Source organism: Populus trichocarpa, chromosome 1 (assembly GCF_000002775.5).
Source record: "Populus trichocarpa isolate Nisqually-1 chromosome 1, P.trichocarpa_v4.1, whole genome shotgun sequence".
NCBI classification, from domain to species: Eukaryota; Viridiplantae; Streptophyta; class Magnoliopsida; order Malpighiales; family Salicaceae; genus Populus; species Populus trichocarpa.
The window spans coordinates 11279405-11304491 of NC_037285.2; the positions used below are offsets into that span (position 1 = coordinate 11279405).

The following is a 25087-nucleotide window of genomic DNA, read 5'->3' on the forward strand; positions in this document are numbered from 1 at the left end:
ATTGATTTTTTTTTTCGATTTCATCTTTTGGTTTTTGATTTATTGAGGATTGGGCTTTAAGGTTTTTTCATTTGTGATTCTTCTGATGTAATGACACCGACTCACGGGTTTGAAAAATTAATGTGATTCAGCATCTTTTTTTTTCATTTCTTTTTATGATTTTATCATTCTACATTATTTTTTTAAAATGATTTTGTGGTTATCTTTAATTTTTTTTCTATCGATTTATTCGAGTCTCATAATTTATGGCACGGGTTTTGCATGTTTTTTTTTAATAAAAGGTTTTTTTAAAAAAAAAAATTGTATTTAATTTTTGATGAATTTTTATTTTATTTTATACAGATGAGATTTATTTTATTAAAAAATATTTATTCTAAAATAATATTTCTAATTTGTTCGGCCTTGCACAATATTTTTTTCTTTTATATTATTCAATTAGTTTCATGTGTTTTTATCTTTATTATTTTTTATTGATTTTAATAAACAAACTTAGTAGACATAAATAAGTAAATCTCTCATTTTATGGGATTGAATATCTAGATCTATATTTATCTTTTAATTTTTTTAATTTTTTTTAGTTATTATTAACAACTTTTTTTATTATTATTTACATAGATGATTATCAATTTATTTTATTACACTTTGTGTTTTTTTATATAAAAAAACATATCAAAATAACTTGTATATCCAAGTTTTTTTAAAAAAAATTTACTTGTGACAAATCACGAGTCAAATACTAGTATTTGAAAGAGATTGTTGTAATTTATTTTTGAATATATTCTCCTCTTAAATTATAGATGAAAAATGAAAATCATACGTGGTTAGCCACCAAAATTAACTTGAAAGATAAATAAAAGAAAACGTATAAAATAAAGTAAATGATTTCTTAAATAAGAAATTTTATGATATTGTAGAATGAATTCGTAACTTTTATTTTTCTTTACTAGAAATTAAATTGAAATCTACCCGCAGCACAACATAGGTAAACTAGTTAATGTAATACTAATTTCAAGGAGTTTACCGTTAACCAAGCACAACATGTAAAAAAAAAATGGGACCTATACGCGGGGATGCATGAGTTACCGTTGACCAAGCAGTCTGGTTATCGAGTAGCTATGCTCTGACTGTTGGCTGTTAATTTTTTAATAGAGTTACAGATTCAAAGTTTTAGGTTATATTTGCGAGGAAGAATGGATAGGTGGAGGATGGATGATTTGCTATTGTTTTAGTTGTTTGGTTAACAAGTAAAAGAAGAAGGATGAGAGTCAATCTCTCTTTTGTCAGTGTTAAAAATATGAGTTGCATTTGTTATGTTAATTTTTATTTATTTATTTAACTTGCAGCTAAGCATGGGAAATAAAGCTAGTTATTCTCTCTGCTAAAAGAATTGAAAAACAATATGATGAACAATGAAGCACCTCAATTATTATTTTTTTCAAATATTTCTTCCTTTTTCTTTTTCTTTTTAATTCTGCATTCCAAGTTTTTTCCTTCAAATTTCATACTTCAACTTTTTTAAAAGAATTATGCCTAATTAGTATCATGTTTTGAATTGGACTCTAAATTTTATTTGTTATTTAAAATTGACTGAGATCAATATAATATGATATATTTTTAAACTTTTAGCTTAAATTCTTTTATAATTCTTTTTTTTACTTCTAAATTTAACCCAGGTTGTGGTGAATTAAAACCTAATGAATGTCCAACCAAGAAGAGAATAAAGGAATAAAAAAAAAAGACAAATTATCTAGTTGGGTTAACACATTATAGTCGTGTTCATTATCCTGTTTGTAAATTTTGTGTGTTAACCCTGGTCGATACAGTTTGTCGTTGTTTTTTCATATCATTCCCTTGATTTTTTCTTTCAATTTAACTATTGGGCAATTTTTTGTTTTCACGTTTAAGATAGAGTTAGACAAGACTAAATTAATGAAGGTGTTTTATTTTTTAATCAAATCACATTTAAGTAAGGTTATCAATTTGATCGCTTGGTCGAATAAATCATACTAATTTTTTATTTATTTACTAATATTTATGGTGATTGATTAATTTATTTTGATTTATTAATCAAGTTTTTAACTATCATTTTAAATATTTCATCACATGATTATACAAATAAAAACATTTATATTTTTAATGTAATTATATATTATTTATCCAAACCGAAGCGCCGACCAGAGCCTAGTAAATAACTAAACCATGACACCGAACGAACGAATTTATTGTTTATAGTCGTCCATCATCCTCTCTTTTTTTTCCATGTTCTTGTTGTTTCTTGAGGACGAACATGTCTAGTTATTTAAAATTTTCTTGCCCAGACAAGCTAGGTTGGATTATTGCATTTGTCCTTTAAAAAATCCAATGATTAATATTATTATACTGTTAATGAGTCGTCCTCAAAACCAAATAATTTAAGTCCGAACCGACATCACCGTCCTCGGTGCATGCCCCCACATTCCTTCTGCATACCCTCACTCGTTAGTCATTACACGCTTTATCCTCGCCGCATCCAATTTCTTCTTTAGTAAAATGTTTTTTTTTTCTTTTCTGGTAAATGCTCAAATGGGCAAAATCTTTGATTGGTGCAAAATGCCAAATGCCAAATTATGATTTGTTTCCATTCCCCCTTGTATGCAAATATCCCCACTTGTTTGGATTGCCCAACAAAGGGAAGAGCATTGATTTAATTGACAGGGAAAAAAAAAAAAAATAAGGGCTGGCAAAAGCCAGGAGAATGTGACACTGCAGCTAAACCAGCAAAAAAGACTTGCACCAATCACGGAATTGCTGCCTCTTTTGCCGCTTTGGATTTCTACATCGCAAACACCAAAATAAATGAATAAAAACGAAGTTCATGGAATATCTGTATTCGCCATTTATTGATTCGTGGAATGCTTCTTTGTCTATGGTGTTGGAGTTGACTATTCACCAACTGACAAAAATTACGAAAAGTCTCAACATATACTACGTGTTCATCATTTTAAGACAAAGAAGCATCACCAAAGTTTCTCAATTTTTGGCTCCTTATTCCCCTCTTGTTTTTTCTTTATTATTATTTTCTTTTTCCTTCGTTGGGTTGGGTGAGGATCCATCTAAAGTGGAGGCAAGAAAGAACGATCATCAAGGCAATCTTGGATCTCTCAAATCTCTTCTTATTGGTCACGGAAAAAGAAGTCATCCATTTCCAAGATTTGTTGAGAGAGAGAAAAGGGGGCTTGCAATTGATACATATACAATGGGAGTACGATAGAAGTGAATCAATCTTGGAAATGAAAGAAAGAAAGGCATGACTCGAACCCTCATATCAAGAAAAGAGGTGAAAATTATTTTATCCAGACAGAATTTCTCATACTGCAAATTTTTGGGCATTCATTAGTTGCCAAATATTTGCCCCTTTTCTTCTTCTTTGTTCAAATGTATTATATATAGCCTTTTGTGTTAGGACACTACTATTCCAATAAATAGCTGGATAGTGAGTTGATCATATTTGCTAAGAATTAAAGATACAAACTGTGAAGAAAGTAAGTAGAAAAGAGAGTTTTTTTGTTTTTTGTTGACAATATGAGCAACAAGAAACCAGCTGTGAAGCTAGATGATGAGCAAATCGCCGAGCTACGTGAGATATTTCGTTCTTTTGATAGAAACAATGATGGAAGCTTAACGCAGCTTGAGTTAGGCTCACTCTTGCGGTCCTTGGGACTAAAACCTCGTCCAGATCAGCTTGAAACCTTAATTCAGAAGGCAGATACAAACAGCAACGGTTTAATTGAATTCTCAGAGTTTGTGGCTCTGGTAGCACCAGAGCTGCTTCCGGAGAAGTCACCATATAGTGAGGAGCAGCTAAAGCATCTGTTCAAGATGTTTGATCGAGATGGTAATGGATTTATTACAGCAGCCGAGTTGGCGCATTCGATGGCAAAACTAGGGCATGCCCTTACCGCAGAGGAGTTGACAGGAATGATCAAGGAGGCAGACACGGATGGGGATGGAAGAATAAGTTTCGAGGAGTTTTCGCAGGCAATCACATCAGCTGCTTTTGATAATTCTTGGGTTTGAAGCAACTGATGTTGTTTCTGGTATGTTCTGTTCTGTTTGATTGGTTCATATCACTCTCAAAAGCCACTAGCTTTTCTGGGAAATGATCTTCTGTTTTGTATGAAACTGCGTGGAATGCTGAATTGCTGTCTACACTTTGAATATGGGATTCTGCTTGAAATGTGCCTAGCGCCATTAAAATTAATCTTAATTCAACAAACCAACAGAGTGAATCCGGATTTACTTAGCATAACTTTGAAGAGGTAGACTGCTTTGTTAATTGTTATCCTGGTAGGATTTATCATCTCAGTAGGTACAAGGTACACTCTTGACACCCTGTTCTTTATATTTTCTTCTCCACCGTAATTCTTCAGCAGTGTGATTGTTGACACTTTACCACGCAAAAAGGTGTTTTTCAACTCTTTTAAGATGATTAAATGGATGAAAAGACATTTTGCAACTTCACTGATGACGTGATGCTTTCCAACTGCATTACATTCAGCAACTTGTGCTATAAAATCTGAAACATGAATGCAATGCCTCGCCATATCCTCTTAAGAGTTTGGTTGATTAAAAGACAGCTTGAACACAAAAGAATAGTAGTTGGTGTTTCGCGCTTTTCAAAGAAGGAATCAACTTGCATAGCAAGAAAATGTTGATAATGAGTGAGATGTCGATTTATGTATTGTACCATGCGAGGTAATCAGTGTTGGAAACAGTTTGAGCAGATTTACCCTCTTTCCAGCACCCTCAGTGCATTGAGGATTATGCAGGGCTATGAGCTTGTTACAAAAACCTGTTGGTGTTTCAGGCGAGTCAGAATAATGTATGCATTTTTAATCTTACATTTCTCTTCTTGTTCCTTCGAGACATGCTTGGAATTTTAGGTTTGAGATCTTCTGATGCAGGTGCAAAGCAAGAAACAAAGAAAAAACATATAAATTTTAATGAGTGAAAATGACTAGATATAAATTTCAAGTTATGCATATTTTATTTTCTCTGGAATAACAATCCTCAAGTTCTCTGTTTTAGAAATAGATCAGAAATTCTATTTTAACTAGAAAACAAAATAAAAATCTGAAATTACAAAGAAAAAAAAGCATGAAATCCGAAAATAACAATAAAAATCACAAAAATTATGAAAACCGAGGCCATGTGATGAGATTTTTAAAATCTAAATATCCGACGGTTGAAGTAACGATTCCAAACTATTCCTAGGAAAACAACCTTTAAAAACTCCTGTAAAAATTTAAGCACGATCCAATGATCGGATCAAAAGTTATGGTATTTTTAAACTATTATTCTAGTCTGGCGTAACAAAACCTTTTCTTAAATTTAAACATGTCCCACTAGTCTATAAATATATCTGCTACACTATCAACATAATTTATTTAAAGCAAATCTCATCTAAGTTTAATTGCCCAAAATTATTTATTATCGCAAACCCACTAGTTGTGAATGTTGTGACCGTTAGCTCTTCGATCAAGCATTCACGTGTGCATAGTGATCAATGGGGCGCTGAAACCATCCCCTCTTCTTCTTCTTTGAGCTCGCAGGTGTCTAGAGTTACTTCTGCATATGTTGGATTGTCTGAGAACTTCAAATATCTTTTCTGGAGATTTCCAATTTTCAAGGACACACTAACTCCTATTTTGACTCTATCCAGAATAGTGTGATGATCGTATAAAACCACATCAGAGGAGTTTTTCCCAACTCCTCCGGTTTACCTATCTCAGCACAGTCGAGGTCGTAGTATCGAACAAACAAGTGAAATTAACTCAGTTCTATGGTGATGTTCCAAAAATTGCCTCCTGCTCAACACCAAGTCTCATACATCGTTTTTTAAATTAAGAAACTTATAATAATATGAAAATAAAGTTTTAACAAAGAAACTTTGAAAATCATGTCTCTATATTTTATATGAAATTGGAGAAAAAATAATTAATTTAAGAAAATCTTGTAAAAATTTTATAATAACAAAATATAAAATTTTATTTTTATTGAATATTCTTGATCATAAATTTAATAGGTTCATATAAAATAATTAATGAATTGATTGCTAATATCACAAAAATTCTATAATCTTATTTGAAAATCAAGACAGAATTAAAGGTATTTAATGGAATAATATTTTAAAATATTGAATTATAATTAATCTGATTAAAGTTTAAAAAAAATTAAAAAAAAACTAAAAAGCTATATAGAAGCAAATAAGGAGCTAGTTCTAGATGTTTGATCCCGAGCACCTGGATTAATAAAAAGAAGCTCATGTTTGAACCAAGCATCTGGATCAAAAAAAAAAAAACTCGCAGGTCCATGGGTTTAGCCTTTTTACTTTTTACTTTTTTTTGTTTAATGATGAGGGCTGCGTCCTATTTTTTTTTAATAAAAAAACATGACATATTATTTATTGGTAAAAATTCTAACAATCAGATGATTGAAATTCAAGTTTTTGTACCTTGAAAATCTATTTTTCAAATATTTTCTCACTTAAAAACTTAGAAACACATTATTAAATATCTAAGTAAAACCATTTTCGATCTCAACACGGTAAAAAATATATATATAAAATTAAACGGTATTAAAAAATCTCGAGCCTCAATTTACTTACATTAACAAGATAAAAATTCAAAAAAAAAACCCAATGAAACCAAGCTCCATAGGTATTGGAATGTAATCAATCAACCACTTTCTCTTACCTTTCTCATTCCCTGATGATTTTCTCTCTTCTCTATCAAAATTTAGAGACTCAAACTTAAAAAATTAAAGTTTAGGATTAAAATATAAAATTATAAAATTAAAAGGACTAAAAATGAGCAAATAAAGAATTTTTAGAAGAAAATGAAGTTTTTGGGCAAAGTTGAGAAACCCAGTTAGTTTTTTGTTTTTTATTTTGGTCCTTTTTATTTTAATTCTTTTTAATACAACAAATTTAAATCTTATTTCATGAAATTTACCTCTAATTCATTTCAGAAATTTTATTTAAATACTTTGGATTGTCAAGAAAATACAAGGAGAAGACTAAATCAACACGTGATTTATCACAAACATCACATGAAATTAAGAAGTTAGAGAAAAAAAAATGTTCAGTGATCAAAATGTAAAAAAAAAAAAACGAAATTGTTGATTAATAAAAGCAAACGAGAGGACCAGTTCAGAACGGTCATTTGTTTTAGATGTATTGTATAATAGTCTACGTCAACAGAACAAACACCAAATTTCTTGGCTGCAAGTAAACAATAACATCGGTTGATAACCAAGCAAAGAACCCTGATGATGGTACGACTGAATTTTCTTTCGATATTAGAGGAGAAATGTGAGAAATCCCTGGAATTATAACTACTCCATCAGGCTGTGAACTAATTGAGCAGCAATCGTTAGACAGAACAGAGTCATTTCCGAATTTAAGGGTGCATGAGGCTCAAATTAATGAGGAACTGTATAAACCAGAAAACCTTTTGTTATCCTCTGAGAGTGAGGGGAATGGGCCAGAAAAAAATAAAAAAGAGGAGGCATGCTCTTTATAGACTCGAAGCGATAAAGAACTGAAAGAGAGAGTAAAATGAACAAACTCAGTTCAGAACTGGATGTTCTGGCTTAATATTCTACATGTCACAAGAAACTTGATAATTGAGCCATATTCTTAAACTGCTCATGTGTCAACGATGCAATGATAGTCAATAAGGAAGAATCAGTCATTGCAAGCAAGAAATCTAATGCCACAATAATGTTATAATTGCTCTAATCTCACAAGAAAAACACTCTGGGTTGCAAATCTATCAACGAGAGAAGGTAAGGTTTGTGAGTGTAAAATGTATTAGAATATGCAAAATGGTAATCGTGGTTGCATTATGCTTTCTTCTTTTTGGATTTAAGCATCACAAATCCAACAAACACGCATAAGAAGCAGAGAAGCACCATGCCAGCAAATACAGGTACAAGTATGGCGTATTCTTGTGGAAGGAAATACTGGTGGACAAAGTGATCACTGTCTACAAATGGCTGAAAAACCACGAGATTAAGAGTAAACACTAAAGACAAGTTCGTTGAATATGCAGATGCAAATCAATGAAAAACTGAACTCACCAAAATGATAACCCAGAAAGTATAATAAGTGAAGATAGATATACTGGTTAAAGATAACAAAAACCCTACTGCTCTGTCTGCCAACTCCATGCCAGTGTTTGCAGTTGTTTGTGCCTGTAAGAACATGAAATACTAATTCAACATCCAGAAAGGGGAAAGAAAAAAAAAACTTTGGACAAGCAAGATATAATTAAAAAAAGAACAAGAGAAAGGTGGCACAATACTACATACAAAACCGCAAGGAGATGCAGAAAAAACTAAAAATATGAGAAGGAAATGCAAAAGAAAGAGTTCTTCCTCAAGCTAAACAGACTCTACAAATCAGGCTGTGAAGGATGTGAAAAGATGTGCCCATAAATACGAGGAAAACAAAGTCTTTCTGGTTTATTGTGTGTAATGAGAACCATCAATAAAGAAGTTGGCTTACACAAGATTAATTTTGGATTGAATTTAAGCTCCATGATCCACAATAAATGTAGAATTATCAAATTCCAAAATGCTAAATCCAAAGAATTCCAATTTAACTTCAGAAAGACTTCCCGCTCTTAGCCACAACATGCTTCCTGAGCATTTTCACGTCATTGCTTGTGTAAACGATGTGGAGTTTGGAAATAAGAAACAACTCAGGATGATCATGAACACTAAACAAAAAAATTGAATTATTACCCGATCCACATCTCATGCATCGGGATCAGACTTGCCACACCAAGCATACACAATCATACTCAATTGCCAACTATCATTGCAATCACAATGATCAAAGCTGAGTACTAGCCTACAAATTCATTTTCGGAGATAATAATAATAATAAGCCCGGTCATTTACCTCAAATGAAAGCAATTAGTAGTACCTCTTTTAAGACAGCCGATACAATCAATTGTTCAAAGCCTAAGTCTGCTAAACACAAACACCAACAATGTCATAAAACTACGGAGCTTAAGGTCCAGAAGAAAATTCTTCTAGAACCCAGCAACTCATCTCAATCCTCATAGTCATTAGACCAATCAACCCAGATACAAACACCCATATGAAATTCAAGAAATGATTTCAATCAATCAATCAAGTGGGAATTCACCAACTTAAAATTGAAGCCAATCAATCGATTTTTTCATTACTGTTTCCACCATATTAGAGCAAAATCACAGAGCTGTAAGATCCCAATTTATAAAAAATAAATAAAAATACGAGTAATTCAATACAAAAAAAAAGTAAGATAGTAGTAAGATCATAAACGACAGGGTTAAGATGATCTCGCACCTGTTCTCTTCTTTCGAACGAGGAGAGGTTACTAAAGTGCAGGCGCCGGTTTCTACTTTCCAAAGCCGGAGAAATATAAAACAGGTGGAAATTTATTGGCTATGTATTTGGGCTTTAATGCAAGCCATACACAGTTAAGAAGTGGGCTTTAACCACCATGGCCTTGTCATTTTTGGTGGCTTGTGAGTTGACCCAAGTAGGGGCACCAAAGTGATGGAACTGGACTGAACCGGAGGGTGCTCTTCCAGGTCCATACAAGCCTGACATTGCTTGGGATAGTGCTGGCATCTCAGGGCAGCCTACTCTGCTACTGGGTCCTGGCTAGTAGAGCGGCCTCACGGAGCAGGGCCTCATTTGAAGCAGCACAGTGTGATGCTGGCCGCAACCAGTTCAGGACAGGGCACGATTTGGTAAGTCACGCTAATCCCTGGCCAGATGAGTAGCTGACATCGGTCTTGGCTTCATACAGCAGGGTTTGTTCGAAACAGGCACAGTGTGGGCCTGGCTTTAGAGAGTGATGCCACTAAATGGCGGGGTTCGCTGGTGGTTTGACAGCACATGGGCCTAATTCACCGGGGATTGTACCATGCGAAACAAAATCCCAGCAGTAAAGAATACTTGATGTTGTTATTTGATTTCTTACAAAATAATACTACAAAAATGGCAGTTGTTTTTATTATATATAATTGATTGATAGGTTCAGAAACTTGTTAATATTGTTATATGCGCCATTTCATAAGTCATCAGTATCATATATAATTGTTTGAGCAGCCGTACAACTCAAAAAACATTCAACAGGATATCACTGAGGTCAAGTTAATGCAAATTCTAAGAAAAAAGGAGCTCTAAAGCATATACAACAACCAGAAAATAAAAGCGGAAATTTATTACCCAAAAGGGGAAAAGAATCATAGGAAAAATGGTTTCGGCTATCAGTTTCAGCATGACTACGTTGTATCCCCTCAAATTACACCTCAGCCAACTTCTATCACAGTTCCATCTCAGAATCAAGCCAGACTCCACAAGAAACACAAAATAAAAAATACCTACCACGCTTAGTTTTGCAGTATATACTGCATCATGTCCTTCCGGAAAACCCCCTGAAACCCACATCCACCACCAATACTGTTTGGCCTTGACATTTCAGGGCCCTGGATGCTCAAGTGCCTGTACTGTGTAAAAATCCCAGCAGGTCTTGATGGTCGCATCATCATTGCAATGGAAGGAAATGGTTTTGACCACGTACTCCTTGCTGAGGTGAAAAGGTGCCTATAAGATTCTTGGCATCTAGACGTCTGGCCAATGCCCGAAGCTTTCAGGTGGGAAGTGTTGGTTACCTGGTTTGTAACACTCATATTTGAGCTAGCACCATTTGTGGGTTTCTCAGGTGAGGGACCATGAATCTGAGCGGAAGGTTTCATTTGGTGCAGCCACCTCAGAATCCTGTTACCAAGATTTCGACCAACCTCTATGTCTCTTTGCTGTACATTCAGGTGAACCTTCAGAGCAACATCAAAAATAGCACGTGTTCGTCTATGAAGTTGGGAAAAGAAAGGAAAATATGAGGTTTTTTTAAGCCCTGAAGTAGTTTCAAACTAGAGGCATGGAGATATACACGTACTAGCAGCATAATGATACACAACATACAACAGCGATAGTAGCACCAGCAAGTAAGAGATGCACAAACTGTACAAAATGGCATTTAAGCCAATCTGGTAACAAAATAGAAAGTTTAGCAGCAGTATAGTCACACTGAAAGAACCTTCCAAGCGTTTAAGGCATCCAAATATGTCTCAATTGTATTGACTTCATCTATTCAAATCTTTAATAGACGTCCAAATAGTTGTCTGGACATCAAACAGTATACACTCTGTTAATGTTTGATATGCGTTATCAAAATCCATGGTATAATATTGAAGAAGTTCTTCCAAACCTCTATCTCAAAACTGATTGCTTAAAATACCGTAATTTTCTAATTGCGAGGACTTTAAGGCATATAATCACCTTATGGGATAAAATTGTATAGTCAATTATGTCAGAATTCAAATTAGAAAAGACACCCCCTTAGCATGCTTTCACTTCTTTACACCCTTGAAGTAGAGAGTGATTTATGGAAATGATGGTTTGAAAGAGAAAATGAAACAAGTTCAGCAAACCCATTCTATAGTGTGCATGCATGTTTGGAAAAAACTATAGCATAAGGGAAGGCGACCCACTAAGGAGATGCTGCCAATACACATTGCGCAACTATATACAGAAGACTACAGAGAGAAATTACAGAAGCAACGGTTAGGCACTGAACAAAGAAAATAATGATTAAAATGGAACTCAATGCATCTGATGCATGCTCCTGAAGCAGAGGAAAAACTGCAGTGTAGGTTTTCATTGCATTTTAAGCAAATCAAATCCATTTGGCATCCTAATCAACAAGATTAAGGAGATATACTGCCAATACCTGTGTATTTGTGTCGATATTATGACAACCTCATTCGAACCACCCCAATTTCCTCGAAGAACTATGTATTAAATGGTTAGAGACTTAAAAAGTAATGGGGAAATTGAATTATGTCTAAACCAGGCACTCCCTAGTCTCTATCAAACAAATCATAGACGAGCAAGATCATAAGAACATAGGTGCAGCTACTTCGAATATATCTTTATAAAATCCCACAAAAAAGAATAAGTAAAATGATCAACGAAAAAGCACTCCACTAATCAATTTCTATAGAAATGTATAGATCAAATACTGATTAGATCATTTGTGTCATCAAAACAGAGCCATTCACTTGCAAGAATCAAATGCATCAAAAGAGCTAGTCAAGTAAACAACATTTCGACAAAATAGCAACAGCACATACCTCTGAACAAACTGACGAATCCTAGGGTACTTGGGGCTTATAACCCTAAGTTGAATCCTTGAAGCCAATTTGTAAGCCCGTTTCAAACCCAAAAAATACGCAGTTCCCAATGTGATCTCCCATAGCACCATCTTGTGTATCTGTTTCTCAAGAAACTTCTCTTTCTTTTGTTTGTGCACCGCCTATGGAGCCCGTGTGTTACTGCGCTTACCGTGTTTTTTATTTAAAAATATATTTATTTTTAAAATTTATTTTTGTTATATATTAAAATGATTTAAAAACAAAAAAAAAATTTTAAATTTTCACAAAAACATTTTCTAATCGAAAAAGTAAACAGACGTTTGTGTATCTAAAATTTAAATAATCGATATTGTCATCATTCTCTGAGAGATATGATAAGAAAAGAAAGGACAAATATTAAATGTATCACTAAACTATTAGAATATTATCAATTTCATACCTAAGTTATTTTTTATATCAATTTTACCAGTAAATTATTTTGATATTTCAATTAATGACTTTTGTTTAAATACTTGATAAGAAAACGTTAAGTTCTCAACAAAATAACATCATTTCTTGCAAAAATAAATAATTTGGATAAAAATAGGAATGGAAAGCCTTAAAAATAGATGAAAGTTCTTTATTTAGAATTTTTAAGAGTTAAATAGTAAAATTGATACCAAGAATTATTTGATGGTGACATTGAGACTACCAATATTGATGAGTGGTATTTTTTAGACTTGTAAAAAAAAAGAAAAAAAGTTTATGTGATTTGTGAGGAAAAAATGTGTTATATAGAAAGTGTTTATTTAATATGTTGTATAGAAAACACAAGATTAGATATTGAATTGAAAAAAAAATATTGAAAACATAGTATAATAAGGGAAAGGAAAAAAAATAGGAAACTTATATTAGGAAAAGAGAACAAAATGTTAACTAGGAAAATTTATTTAAAAAAGTTGTATAGAAAATATACATGTATTAAATAAATTAAGTGCATTATATTCATGATTTTATATATAATTATGAATATACATATGCGCCCGTGAAAATAATATTTTGTTAACAAATTAATGCAACAAAAATGTCTTGCTGAGATTTTTTTGAAAGGGTTTAGCGGTAAGAACTTGTGAAATGATCCTACTTTAAGCTTTTATCCCTTTTAAGGCCTTACCTTACCATGATCTATAACATGAGTGATTTGAAGTTTAAGCGGGACTAGATTTTAATAAAAATAAAAAAAAAATTGATTTGATATAATTCAATCAAAAACTTAAATTGATTTGTAATCCAATCAATCCAGGCAAAACTCATTTAAAATTCATTGATTTTTTTTTTCATTTTTTACAATTTCTTTTAAAAACAATATTATTTTTAATTTTTATAAAATAAAAATAATTAAATTTATCTACGTTAATCCGAGTAGTCCGACATGCTATAATACTAGTTTAGTGATCATAATTTCAAGAATGAAGACAATATTGGCCTTCGGTAGATATATAATCTACATCTAAAGATATAATATATTAAGAAAAAATACCTCTCATCAATCTTAGTTTTTGGGGCAAAGAATCGGGTCTATTATAGTCTGCCAAGAGGAATGAATTATAACAGCTGCAGGATGCTGATTCTCTTGCAATCAAATGTGCTTCAACTTATTTGGTTTGAAATTTAGACTTCTTTAATTTTAAAGCTTCAGTTTTTTTAAAAAATATCAAATGCAATCAAATTTTAAATCAAATGCAATCAAATGTGCTTCATTAGCTTGCGCGTACCTCACTAATTTCATGGATCTTGAAGTTAACGATCATGCAAGCCTCCAGTGACCCTGAGGTTTGTGGGACTCAAACTGGTAACCTTTATGGAACAAACCTAGAGTCTGACAAGTTGCGGTACATCGCTAGGGTTCATTCGACTGAATCTTACTTTTGTCTTTTGATTTATTTTGTCTTTATGCAAGTTTCACCATAGTTGCTCACAATATTAATTAAATTTTATTCTAAATAAAAAAAAAATCTTAATATAGCTTATAGTTCTCAAATAGTCCTTGAACTAGGTATAGGCTCACGCTATTTATTGTTCGATACTTTTCTATATGAAAAAACAATATTTAAGCATCTTTTAGATAAATAAAAAAAACAAATTGCTCGAGTTATAGTCCTCGCTAAGTTTAATAAGTTGGTTTCATTTAAATTAGATGATAAAAAAAAAACAATGATAGTGAACAAATAAAAAAAAAAGATCGTGATACCCTAAAAAAACATTTAGAAATATGTAATTGAATAAAAAAAACAAAAAAAAAACTTGGATTAAGTTAATCTAAGATAGCATGATAGATATGTAAGTCAGGTAATATGAGGTGAGCCAGCTCATTTTTAACATTATAATTTTATTTTTTTCTATTAAGCATTATTAGGTTTTTCTAGTTTATTTTCTATTTGAAGGAAATAGTTTTTTTACTTTTTTTTTCCTATTTACTTGCCTTTTGGCAAATGAAATATAGATAAATAAAAATTAAATATTTTAAGTGTCTTCCTATAATTATAGTATTACTTTTTATCTATGAGGATTTAAATTATAACAAATTCCGTTATTCTTCGCTACCATCTATGCCAATATTTTTCTAAAATAAATTCATTGCTTCAATACTTATTAACATGTGTTTTTGAGATTATTGTTGATTACTATAATGGAGGATTCTTTAGATCTTCCATGCACTCCATGTTGATTACACTTTAAGTACATTTAGGAAGTAAACACATAATTTACTCTAGTCTTGTGAGCTACATATTTATTTTAGAATGAACTAGATGATTGACTTATGTTGTGCTACGAGACAGATTAATTGTTTTAATGAAAAATATATATAAGCATTGCTAACATGTTTTTTAATAAAAAAAAATTATGAATTCAAAATATGATGTATAACCAACGTTATCTTTTTAAAATATTTATACAATAATATATTGAATGATACATTTAAAAAAATATTAAGACGATGACATATTAGATATTTAAATCGATTATGGTTAACCTGTCAAACATGCGACCCGGGTCATAATAAACTTATAAAAAACAAATCAAAATAAATTATGAAGGTCAATTTCTAATCAACTCAATGTCGGAGGATGAAAAAAAAATTATATATATTGAATTAAAATAAGGATAAAAAAGTCAACTCAGGTTAACTTGCCAAACATTCAACTCGCATCATAAGATTGTGATAACCCTATAAAAAGTAAATAAAAAAAATACAAAGTCCAATTTCTAACCAACCTAATATTGAATGATGGAATCGAAAAAAATATTAATTAAAAAAAGATAAAAACAACCAAAGTCAACTTGGACTAACCTGTTAAACCTGCGACATGGATCATGAGATTAAGATAACTGCAAAAGAATTAAATGAAAACAATTATGAAGATCTATTTCCAATAGTCCTAATGCGGAAGGTTGAAATCAAGAAAGAACAAAATCAACTTAGATCAATCTGCAAAACCTGTTATCTATATTATGAAATCAAAATAATCCTATAGAAAAAAAAATAAAAAAAAATTATGAAACCCAATTAAAAAAATTTCAATTAATAAAAGGACAAAAATATTAGCAGAATCAATCTGGATCAACCCGCCAAACCTGCAACCCGGATTATTAGATCGGGATAACCACATAAAAAAAATATTCAAAGTCCAATTTTCAACCAACTCAATATTGAAGGATGAAATTCATTAATTAGAAAAGATAGAAACAAATAATTTGAATCATGAGACTATGATAAATTTATAAAAAGCAAATTGAAAAAATTATAAAACTCCACTTCCAACAGATCTAATATTAAAGATTAAAAATAAAAAGAAAAAAAAATCATGAGATTGATATATAACCTAAGAGAAAAAAATTGAAGAAGAATTGTGTAGTATAATATTCAAAATAATTTAATATTAAAAAATAAAATTAAAAAAAAAACATAAAAAAAACATAAAATACTATTCCAATTAATTGTGTTTTATGTGTGTGGTTGGAATGATTGAGCCATATCTTTTAATAATTTATTAATATATTATTGGAAAATCTCTTAAAAACATGATTAATAAGTATATTTAAATTCAATCTAAAATTTTGATGACAATGAAGTATTTTTTATTTATTTTTTAGTAAAATTTAGATGACGTGTACGCGGAGTCACACTTCTGGATCCACTAAACTTAACATAGTACACTGGTGGATAATACAAATGAGTGGACAATACATGAGTAGTTGGGTGGTAGGGACACGTGGGTGTGTCTAGTTGTGAGTTCTGCTATTATTCTTTATTTTTAGTTTATTGTTGCCTCCTCCTACAAAGAAATAGTTCAAAGAAGACATCCTCCTCCACCAGCGCCTACAGCACAAGATTGCTGTTGTATGCAAATAAGCAGGCATAAATATTTTATAGAGGCAAAACAAAACAGTCGAGATAAAATATCATGACAAATATATTGGCCAAAAAATTCTAATGGCTGCAATGAAAAGAAATCGAGGACCATAAAAGTGTGTGTGTCTGTGTCTAGTTGTAAGTTATACTATTATTCTTTATTTTTAGTTTCTTTAGAATTTTATTTTTATATGAAGAAATAAAAATACAATTAAAATAAAAAAAAACCTGGAAACTTACTTGGTAACGTGGTATAAGATGCTTTTAAAAGTATTTTTTAATTAAAAATATATTAAAATAATTTTTTTTATTTGTAATATTAGCCTATCAAAAATATCAAAAAATACTTAAAAAAAACATTAATTTGATTATGATTTTTTTTAACATGAACTTTGAAACCGACCCATATAGCCTACAATTTTTTTTTTAATAACTCAGTCCCCACCCTATCAACCTTAATCCAAAAAGCATAACAAATTGACCCAAAAAATTAATTCATTTTTCCCTCGACAAAAAAACACAAAAGCAAAGCCCATACACAACAGTAACAATTTAATACCCACCTTTGACCCTCCTATTCATTGAAAAACAAATTCTCATTCCATATTTGACATTGTCAAAAATTAAAAGATAATAAAGTTTATTATAAATCAAGATTTTTAAAGATAATGTATACCATAATTACAAGAAGATCCAAAATATTTTATTTTTATTTAATAAAAAACTCTCTTATAAAAAAAATTATTACAACCCTTTATATATAAAAAAACTAGAAAACAATATCTATCAATACATTTTAGGAAAATAAAAATTATAAAACTATACATTTCAAATAAAAAAACTAAATAATACTAAATAAAAAAATAAAATTATTAAACTAAAAAAACTAAAAAAAACATTTATTTTATCAAATAGATAGCATGACTTCTTTTTTATATATGAAACCATATATTATTTTTTATAATAAATAAAAAAATATAATTTCTAATATCTTTAATAAAAAAGGAAAATTATTGGCATAGAATATTAACCGGCAAGTAAACAACAGCTCACAAAACAACTCTGTTGTTAAAAACCCAGAGCGTATTGACTAAACAAATCAATAAAAAGCAAAGCAACCCTTCTCTCTATGCGGTCTCTGTCTCTGAAGAATGCAAAGACAATCTCTAGGCCCACCAGTAACCAAGCTCCACCCCCATGGAGGAGCCGATACTCTCTTATCAAACGACACTAAACCAGTATTCAAAGACCTGCCTCCTTCTACTTCACTCGCACCCGACGCTGACGACTTAGATCACAAATCAACAAAACCACGCCGATTCTTTTCTTCTTCATCCGTACTTTCACCTGCGCCTCCAAAACCAGAGAAACTCATTCACCTTATTCCTTTCCTCACCCTCTTTTGTTTCCTTGTCCTCTTCCTTGTCTCCCATACTCCTTCTCAATCAGGTACTAATGAATTAAAAACATTAACTCTCTAGATTTTTCTTAATTAGTTTTTTTTTGAAAAAGAAAATCTCTGTTTGTTTGTTGCAGATTTGGCTCAGTTTAATGGATTCTCTAACCATATAGGTACAATGCAGTTTCTGAATTAATCTTACTCTCTTTTATTTTTAATATTTTGGTATTTTTTTTTTATTTTTTTTTATTTTCTGAGTTGTGATGGTAGAAGCAGCGAGTGGGAGTATTGGTGGATTAAGTGAGGTCCGAAGAGGCGATGTCTTGGCGACTCGAAGTTTCGGAAACTTGCAAGAGATTGCTGCCGACGAACTCACCTCCCTCAAATATCGCTTTCACCGAAAACTGGCCCATTTCTAAGCCGCCTTTTTTGGCTCTTTCTCTTTTTATTACCTCTGCTGCCCGTCTCTCACAGCGCATCGCACGTGCGATGTCTGCTTGCTTACACGTGCGTTTTATACACACACACACACTCGCACGTATTCATTTAATTAAATTCCATGTGATATTTTTTTAAGAACAATGATATTTATTTACGTTCGGCGAAGAGGACCTCTGTTTACAGCGCTTGTTTCATCGTTTTTATTGAAAAGCATGACTAGCAAGAGATTTTTCTCGTAGAAATATAGATAGAAACAAGAATACAATGCTATGAGGAGTGCGTACGTTAGTGTTGTAGCGATGAAGTATGTTAGAGTGCGCCTAAAGCGGTGATTGGGATCCAGCTGGAGAAGTGGACCGTTATGGCAGTTTGGTGGTACGTACTTCCCTCGAATTGGGGTTGGGAAAGCCAGCTGGAAAGTAGGGTGGCGTGTAGTACTACTCTCTGATGGTATCACGTACTCAGTCACAGTTGCCCGTGACTTTTTCTTAACCTTTGTTAAATAAACTGCTTCGATAACCTAAGCCACAATTGCATGGTTGTTTCATGATGCCATGGTGATCTTACCTTTTCAGTTTTTCGCCGACTAAATTGGTATTCTGAAAATTATTTTTAAATGTTTGTTTATTATTAATAATAAATATTTTCAGTAAAAAGTATTTAATTTAATTTTTAGAAAAAAAATTTCATTTTATTTTGAAGGAAAAAACATAGAGATGAAAAAAATTTAAAAATTTTTTGTTATTTTTTATTTATATCAAATTTAATCTTTAATTTTTGGATTCCTATATATTTTATTTTGATTTTTTTTATTTTTTTTCTTATAGAATTTTATTTTTATATTAATTTTAGTTTTTGTTTTTTTTTTTGTTTTTTTTAATTTAATTGAAACTTTTTATTTATCAGATTTGGTTTTTATTATTTTTCTATTGTTTTGATTGTTATTTACTTTATTTGAAATGATTTATAAAATTATTTTATTCTTCTTCAACTTTTTTATTTGTCAAATTTGTTTTTAATTTTTTTAAACTTAAAAAAGATAAAATATTAATAAGTTATTTTTTAATTTATTTTTTACGACTTAGTGAAATACTAAAAAATATTTTCCAGCTTATTTTTTATGACAGTATTAAATATTAAAAAAATAAATCACTTTTGATGAATTTATTTTTAGTAAAAACTATTTTTAAAAAAAAAATTATTTTTCAGAAACAAACTATTATCTTAACTGTTTCAATTTTACTGTTTTCTATGGTCCGAGTCCCCCTGCACAGGTTGTATCATTTTTCTTAAAAATATATAGGTCTCAATATTATTATTAAACTTAATTTAATGAGTAAATTTTAAATCTGATTTATCCATACAAGAAAACAAATATCTAGCATCATCAAGTATAGTGCTACACTTGCTTACGTTGCAAATTAAAAAGATAGGACAAGGAATTAATCTCAACGTTCAAAGAAACCTTCCCGTTGGGAAATTGATGGGCGAGACATTCGTTTCCTTCTTTCCAAGAAAATATACAGTAATTTTTTGTCTTTATTCTTGTTTTTGCCTATCAGGTGCTACCGTGTTTTGAGTCAAGGAACAATTTCTACAGGTGGTTACAGTCTAGTAGCCGAACTAGGCAAGAAGATAGCAGAGATTCATGCAAAAGTAGAGCCATTCAGAGAAGATAGAGGAACTGGAAATTAGACGAAATAACACGGAATAACTTGAACGGGAGCTTTCGCTCCACAATTTATAAACAGTGCCCAACGAATGGCATGAGGACCTCGAAAGAAGCATCGATGTAGGAGGCGCCTGTTATTGATATTTGATTTTAAATTTCATTTTATTCTCTCTCTATCCAATGAATGCCTTACTATCTTTGCCCATGAAGGAATTGAAAGGTTTTTCTGATGAGCTGGACAATTTCCTTGCGTAATCTGATCATTCAGACGTACTGTTCATCACTGCGGACACCTTTCTGGCTAGGGATGGACATGCATCCCGAATTATGGAATTGCAGGTAGAGAAATAGAATTTTGTTCCCTAGCACAACATACGCTGGCATCCACCTACTGAACTACAAGTATGCGAAGAAGGAAGAAATTGCCCAACATTTCTCCAAATGAAGTTATAAGACCAGGAGTACCAGTTGCTCTGCCTCTAGCATAGCATCATGTGAGTTTATTTCGTATATGACTAGAAATCAGGAACCCTCAGTAAGAGAAAATAACAGAAACAACAGGATTTAACGAAATTTTGTACATTGTCATTCTGAGGGAAGAAGTCGAGACATTGCATGCAATCTTATCCAACTAATTGGAGCAACCAGTCCTACATTCACAGCTTTTTCCATGCTGAAAGAACTCCAGCAAGTAATCAAGAGATAATAAAATACAAACGTTCTAGTTGAAAAATTTACAACTGTAAATCAAAGAATCAAACCTTGTGCAGGTGGAGGCTTGGACGGCTTCTGGTCACTTGCACCGGATGCTTTGGGAGACTCAGATAGGTGGACCTGAGCAAAGTCATCCACCATTTTCCTCTTTTGTTCCTCTTCAGCCATTCCTGCCTTTTCTTTGGCCTTCTGGCCAACATCCCCAGCTGCCTTGGCAACCTTATTGAATGCACCAGTGACCCAAGCAGCCCCAGTAAACACGTACCTATTACTCATTATGGCAGATCCTGCGCTACTGACTTTCTGCTCGGCAACTGCAAATGCTGATTTGGTTTTCTCAGAAACCTGAAATTTCTGATCCACTTCCCGGACTTTGTCACCAACAACAGTGGTGCCAGCACTAATCTTCTCAGTGAGACCTATCTTTTTGTCGAAAGAAACAACTTTAGCTGAGGCTGTCGAAGTCAACTGGTGCTTCTCATCAAAACCCTTTGCTTTGTTGATTGCATCTTTGCCCAAGATGAAACCCTTTGCAAGCATGCCACTGACTACATCTTCTGCCTTCCGAAGAGCTGATTCATCACCAGGAGCTTTATTTCCTGTTGCCTGCAGATGGTTGGGTATAACCAGTTCAGTAAAGTGCTAGGGTTTAACAGCTAACAGAAGTTCAGTACAACATTCTTACAGAGAGTTCTGCTAAAGCAGCAGGTGGAAGCTGGTAATCTGGATCCAAAGCCACAGTGACAGAAAGGTCAACTATTGTTGCTCCCTGACATAAAAAAACAGTTTAGAACAATACCTAATATGTTGCTTAAGAAAAGCAGACCATGTATATTCAGAAAAACCCTATCAACTTCGAAAATAGCTCAGTTATCTGTGAAAAGTTTTCTTACAGAGCTTTAAGAAAGCAATTTACTAAGGAGGTAACTGATTTCCCAAAGAAACTAGTGATATGGACGACCAAGTCCCCTCTACATTGTTCTTTTGAATGGGAGGCAGCTTGAAGTAAGATTTTGAATACTGATAACCTATAGAAGGAGGGGAACAATGTTGGTGAATCGGTGCTATCATCGTAAGGGATGGATCTTGTCAAACACCTGTTGCTACACTAATTTTGACCTAAAAGCACTTTACAAGCTATTGAATGGTGCTGAGTGCCACTCTCGTCATTACAAGTTCTGGAAGGAGAAGCTAGGGGTGGAGGTTTTATAAAGGAAACAAGATGGCTAAGATACTATCTCATTAACTTATATTTTGGTTGCAAAGGAACAGAAATGGCATTGGCAAGGGAAGAGGCTTCTCTATTAGGACTTCAAGTTTACGGAATGCAGATGAAGCTTTTACAAATGTAACCAACACAGCATAGTTTATAGACTCATTATTTTGAATATAAATTTTTCCTTCTATGTAAACTGACAGCCCTCTTGGACCTTTTTAATAAATTTCCTTTGCTTATCAAAAGAAATATGAGAAGCCATTGGATCACAGAGATTAGGCTCCGAAAAACAAATAATGTTCTTTTTTTCCAATGGAAGACAGTTTTGCGATGATCATCCTGTGATCATTGCTGACATAATATTGCAAGTTAAACAACAACGCTTCAAGCATGATCTGAACACACAAAATCCTATGACTTCAGAAGCAAATATTCTCAATAAAAGAGGATGCAGTATCGTGATCATTTCCCTTCAAGGGGAAAAGGACATTAATTGAACTCATGAGGCAAAATCAATGCACATAAAAATAAATGGCCCATTAATCTAGTGGTGATGCAGGTACTGAAATATAATTACCGAGAGAAGAACAGCAGTGTCTGCTCCTTGAGAATCTTTGAAGGTAACATATGCAATTTGAGAACGCTCATTATCACTGTACAAGCATAAGAGATGGTATTCAAACAACAAAGAAAAATGAAAGAAAGAGTAGGGGAGATAATATGGAAATGAACAGCACAATACCTTTTCATTTCAACATATTCAATATCACCAGAAAAAGAAAAGAATTCTTTGAGGTCTCGCTCAGATGCTCCTAAGGAAACGTTGCTGACTTTTACTGTTTTTACCTGCAAAAAAGAAAAAGTAACGAAAAAATCAATGCCCTATGGAGCCATAATGACAAATAAGGATGGCAAGCACAGCACATAAACTAGAAATCTCAGACTTGAATAATAGAATGACTATGGAAAATTACATCAAAGCAAGGGCCTGTAAGGTTGAAACGAAATCCTACTCCCTGATATTATATGATTTGCAAAGAGGAGTGACTCACAGTATCAACTATCCCCTAAGGCCCTAGTAAAAAAAGAATAAAAAATAAGCTTTGCTGCTCCACTGCCAGGTCTAAGAATAAGAAAAACTCTCTACAATGAAACCCTAAAAAAAATCAATAATCCAGAAAGAAGGAAAGGGATGAAATAGAGAAAAGAAAATGCAAAGACCGTGTGAAAGAATTCCAGACAAAGAAAAGTGCACCAAAAGACATGAAGCGCATCAAACTGACTGAAAATCCAAATCTAGCAAGGTAAAATATGTGCAGTGGCAATCAGGCCAGCCTCTTGTGCTTCTTGTATGCTTGGTGGCTAATCTCCATTCACAATCACACTTTCACACATAAAATATTTAGTTCAAGGGTCTAGTTTTTTGCTTCTGGTTTGTGGTAGCTTAATGGTCCACTAGCCCCAGCTACACCTTAACATATTCAAATAAAGATGGAGAAATTATAATCCAAATATTCTTAAACCTCAGTTAACAAAAATTCCCTTGCAAAATTTTAACTTAACCATTATTTTGCATGAATAGACATGGTTTTAGAAACAATCACGAACTTCATCCCAATCTAATATAAACAGTGAAGAAACCAATCAGAATAGCGATTACTGGTGGGATCTTGCTTAGTCTCCAATATTTCATTTCCATGTTACTGTGCGAGCCAAAAATGAAGGATACCTCACAATTTTCACAATCAAAGCTCCAATTATGAGAAACTAATGGACTACAAATCCTTCTTAGACTCCACATCCGTAACTAGAAATTAAATAAACCTATGATTGCTATGATCTAGTAATACAAACCAAGCCACTAAACTTCCTCGTCGCAAGCATTGAGGCCATTGAAAGATTTATCCCGCACTGATACACTCATCGTCACCGAACAAAGATATATTTTAGTAACAGCAAATCATATCGGTATCAATCGAGATAAGAAATTAATAATGAAAATCTAATATTTCAGTAACCAAACAAACAAAAATATCTTTAGAAACAACGCATACAAATAAACCAAAAAAATAATTTATAGCAAGCAACACAGCTTTAAGATTGCACAAAAAAGAAATTGCAAAGCAGAAAATAGATCTATGCATATTAATCAATCAGAGGTCGAAATTGCTCGATTCAGAATAAATTAAGAACAAAAAAAAAATACAAGGACGTGATCCTACTGACCGACATGGCGAGCTGCGTTGAAAAGAGAGGGGAAGGACGGGAGTTGTTAAAAGAGGACGAGAGAAGCGTTCGTTCGTAAGGAGAAGAGAGGGAGAGAGAGAGAGATTATAATAAGGGGGAGGTTGAGTGGGGCACACGTGTGTAAGGACAATGCCGGCAGTCGCGGCACGTGAGAGATTGATTGAAGAGAGCATTGCTGTTGTAAGTAACCGCAGCTTTTTTCTTTTCTTTTTCTTTTTTTTTTTAAATAAAAAAACATCCCACTACTATTTGGCTGGAGGGAGCAGTTTATGATTTTATAAGTAAGTGTTCAAATGAACATGTTTTGATTTGGTTTCGAAATTTCAATTAACAACATAGATGTATGATAATTGAAGCACTATACCTTTATTTTATTTCTTCTTGCATGTGTAGAAAATAACTGCCTTCGTTGCGGTTCATATAAAAAAAAATTGATATAAAAAATATTCAATAGTTGTTAATCTATTTTTAGTAAAAAAATAATAAATTATATAAAGATTAATCTAATATAGCTTGGTAAATTTAAAGACAATCTAAAATACTGATAAAAATATAGTTTGAGTAAAAAAAATTGAGGCGACATCTTTTTTTAAATATTAAAACGACAACATATTAGATTGATTCGGATCAATATTTCAAATCCGTTACTCGAGTCATGAAACCCTGATAACCTTTTAAATAACAAATAATTTTTTTTTATTAAACTTAATTCTCAATTAACCCAATATTGATAGATTAAATTAAAAAC

The 25087-nt window shown here is 32.3% G+C and overlaps 5 protein-coding genes across 11 annotated transcripts; 2 read left to right on the plus strand and 3 right to left on the minus strand.

The window, feature by feature from the left end:
• The first annotated feature begins 2747 nt into the window (after nt 1-2747).
• LOC18094130 (probable calcium-binding protein CML11) lies at nt 2748-4255 on the plus strand. Its single transcript, XM_006368300.3, has one exon. The coding sequence runs from the start codon at nt 3562-3564 to the stop codon at nt 4054-4056; it is 495 nt and encodes a 164-aa protein (XP_006368362.1). The 5' UTR covers nt 2748-3561; the 3' UTR covers nt 4057-4255.
• A 3279-nt stretch (nt 4256-7534) lies between these two features.
• On the minus strand, nt 7535-9509 carry LOC18094131 (dolichol-phosphate mannose synthase subunit 2). 3 transcript variants are annotated; one of them, XM_024600906.2, is made up of 4 exons: nt 9379-9417; nt 8972-9015; nt 8122-8235; nt 7535-8037 (listed from the first exon to the last, which is right to left on the minus strand). In XM_024600906.2, exons 3-4 carry the CDS (start codon nt 8209-8211, stop codon nt 7885-7887), a joined length of 243 nt encoding a protein of 80 aa, XP_024456674.1. In that variant the 5' UTR covers nt 8212-8235; nt 8972-9015; nt 9379-9417; the 3' UTR covers nt 7535-7884. The 3 variants fall into 3 exon arrangements, with proteins under 3 accessions (XP_024456674.1, XP_024456678.1, XP_006368363.1); XM_024600910.2 differs by having other exon boundaries at nt 8947-9015; nt 9379-9407; XM_006368301.3 differs by lacking the exon at nt 8972-9015 and having other exon boundaries at nt 9379-9509.
• A 735-nt stretch (nt 9510-10244) lies between these two features.
• LOC18094132 (uncharacterized) lies at nt 10245-12434 on the minus strand. The gene is made up of 2 exons (XM_006368302.3): nt 12237-12434; nt 10245-10911 (listed from the first exon to the last, which is right to left on the minus strand). The coding sequence occupies exons 1-2, from the start codon at nt 12365-12367 to the stop codon at nt 10434-10436; spliced, it is 609 nt and encodes a 202-aa protein (XP_006368364.2). The 5' UTR covers nt 12368-12434; the 3' UTR covers nt 10245-10433.
• A 5272-nt stretch (nt 12435-17706) lies between these two features.
• Nucleotides 17707-20895, plus strand: LOC18094133 (uncharacterized). Of its 4 annotated transcripts, XR_008060009.1 has the most exons (4): nt 17709-18099; nt 18187-18222; nt 20053-20282; nt 20373-20895. XR_008060009.1 is itself a non-coding variant. In XM_052455541.1 (3 exons), exons 1-3 carry the CDS (start codon nt 17802-17804, stop codon nt 18466-18468), a joined length of 477 nt encoding a protein of 158 aa, XP_052311501.1. In that variant the 5' UTR covers nt 17707-17801; the 3' UTR covers nt 18469-18655. The 4 variants fall into 4 exon arrangements, 3 of the variants coding, with proteins under 3 accessions (XP_052311501.1, XP_024454287.2, XP_052311498.1); XM_052455541.1 differs by lacking the exons at nt 20053-20282; nt 20373-20895 and adding an exon at nt 18326-18655 and having other exon boundaries at nt 17707-18099; XM_024598519.2 differs by lacking the exon at nt 20373-20895 and having other exon boundaries at nt 20053-20327.
• On the minus strand, nt 20709-24486 carry LOC7476821 (binding partner of ACD11 1). Of its 2 annotated transcripts, XM_024598497.2 has the most exons (6): nt 24319-24405; nt 23067-23167; nt 22835-22938; nt 22670-22745; nt 21562-21645; nt 20709-21482 (listed from the first exon to the last, which is right to left on the minus strand). In XM_024598497.2, exons 3-6 carry the CDS (start codon nt 22840-22842, stop codon nt 20910-20912), a joined length of 741 nt encoding a protein of 246 aa, XP_024454265.1. In that variant the 5' UTR covers nt 22843-22938; nt 23067-23167; nt 24319-24405; the 3' UTR covers nt 20709-20909. The 2 variants fall into 2 exon arrangements, with proteins under 2 accessions (XP_024454265.1, XP_002297716.2); XM_002297680.4 differs by lacking the exon at nt 23067-23167 and having other exon boundaries at nt 24319-24486.
• Nucleotides 24487-25087: the final 601 nt, after the last annotated feature.

Bases quoted from the DNA above. Each gene is read 5' to 3' on its own strand.
- LOC18094130 (XM_006368300.3), top strand. From the start codon at position 3,562: ATGAGCAACAAGAAACCAGCTGTGAAGCTAGATGATGAGCAAATCGCC.
- LOC18094131 (XM_006368301.3), bottom strand. From the start codon at position 8,211: ATGGAGTTGGCAGACAGAGCAGTAGGGTTTTTGTTATCTTTAACCAGT. The intron at 8,038-8,121 runs GTGAGTTCAGTT...GTGGTTTTTCAG, and splicing joins CTTTCTGGGTTATCATTTTG to CCATTTGTAGACAGTGATCA.
- LOC18094132 (XM_006368302.3), bottom strand. From the start codon at position 12,367: ATGGTGCTATGGGAGATCACATTGGGAACTGCGTATTTTTTGGGTTTG. The intron at 10,912-12,236 runs GTATGTGCTGTT...CCAACTTCATAG, and splicing joins ATTCGTCAGTTTGTTCAGAG to ACGAACACGTGCTATTTTTG.
- LOC18094133 (XM_052455538.1), top strand. From the start codon at position 17,802: ATGCAAAGACAATCTCTAGGCCCACCAGTAACCAAGCTCCACCCCCAT. The intron at 18,100-18,186 runs GTACTAATGAAT...TGTTTGTTGCAG, and splicing joins CCATACTCCTTCTCAATCAG to ATTTGGCTCAGTTTAATGGA. The intron at 18,223-18,319 runs GTACAATGCAGT...TTGTGATGGTAG, and splicing joins TGGATTCTCTAACCATATAG to AAGCAGCGAGTGGGAGTATT.
- LOC7476821 (XM_002297680.4), bottom strand. The intron at 22,746-22,834 runs GTATTGTGCTGT...ATGCTTGTACAG, and splicing joins GAATATGTTGAAATGAAAAG to TGATAATGAGCGTTCTCAAA. The intron at 21,646-22,669 runs GTAATTATATTT...TTTTTATGTCAG, and splicing joins ACACTGCTGTTCTTCTCTCG to GGAGCAACAATAGTTGACCT.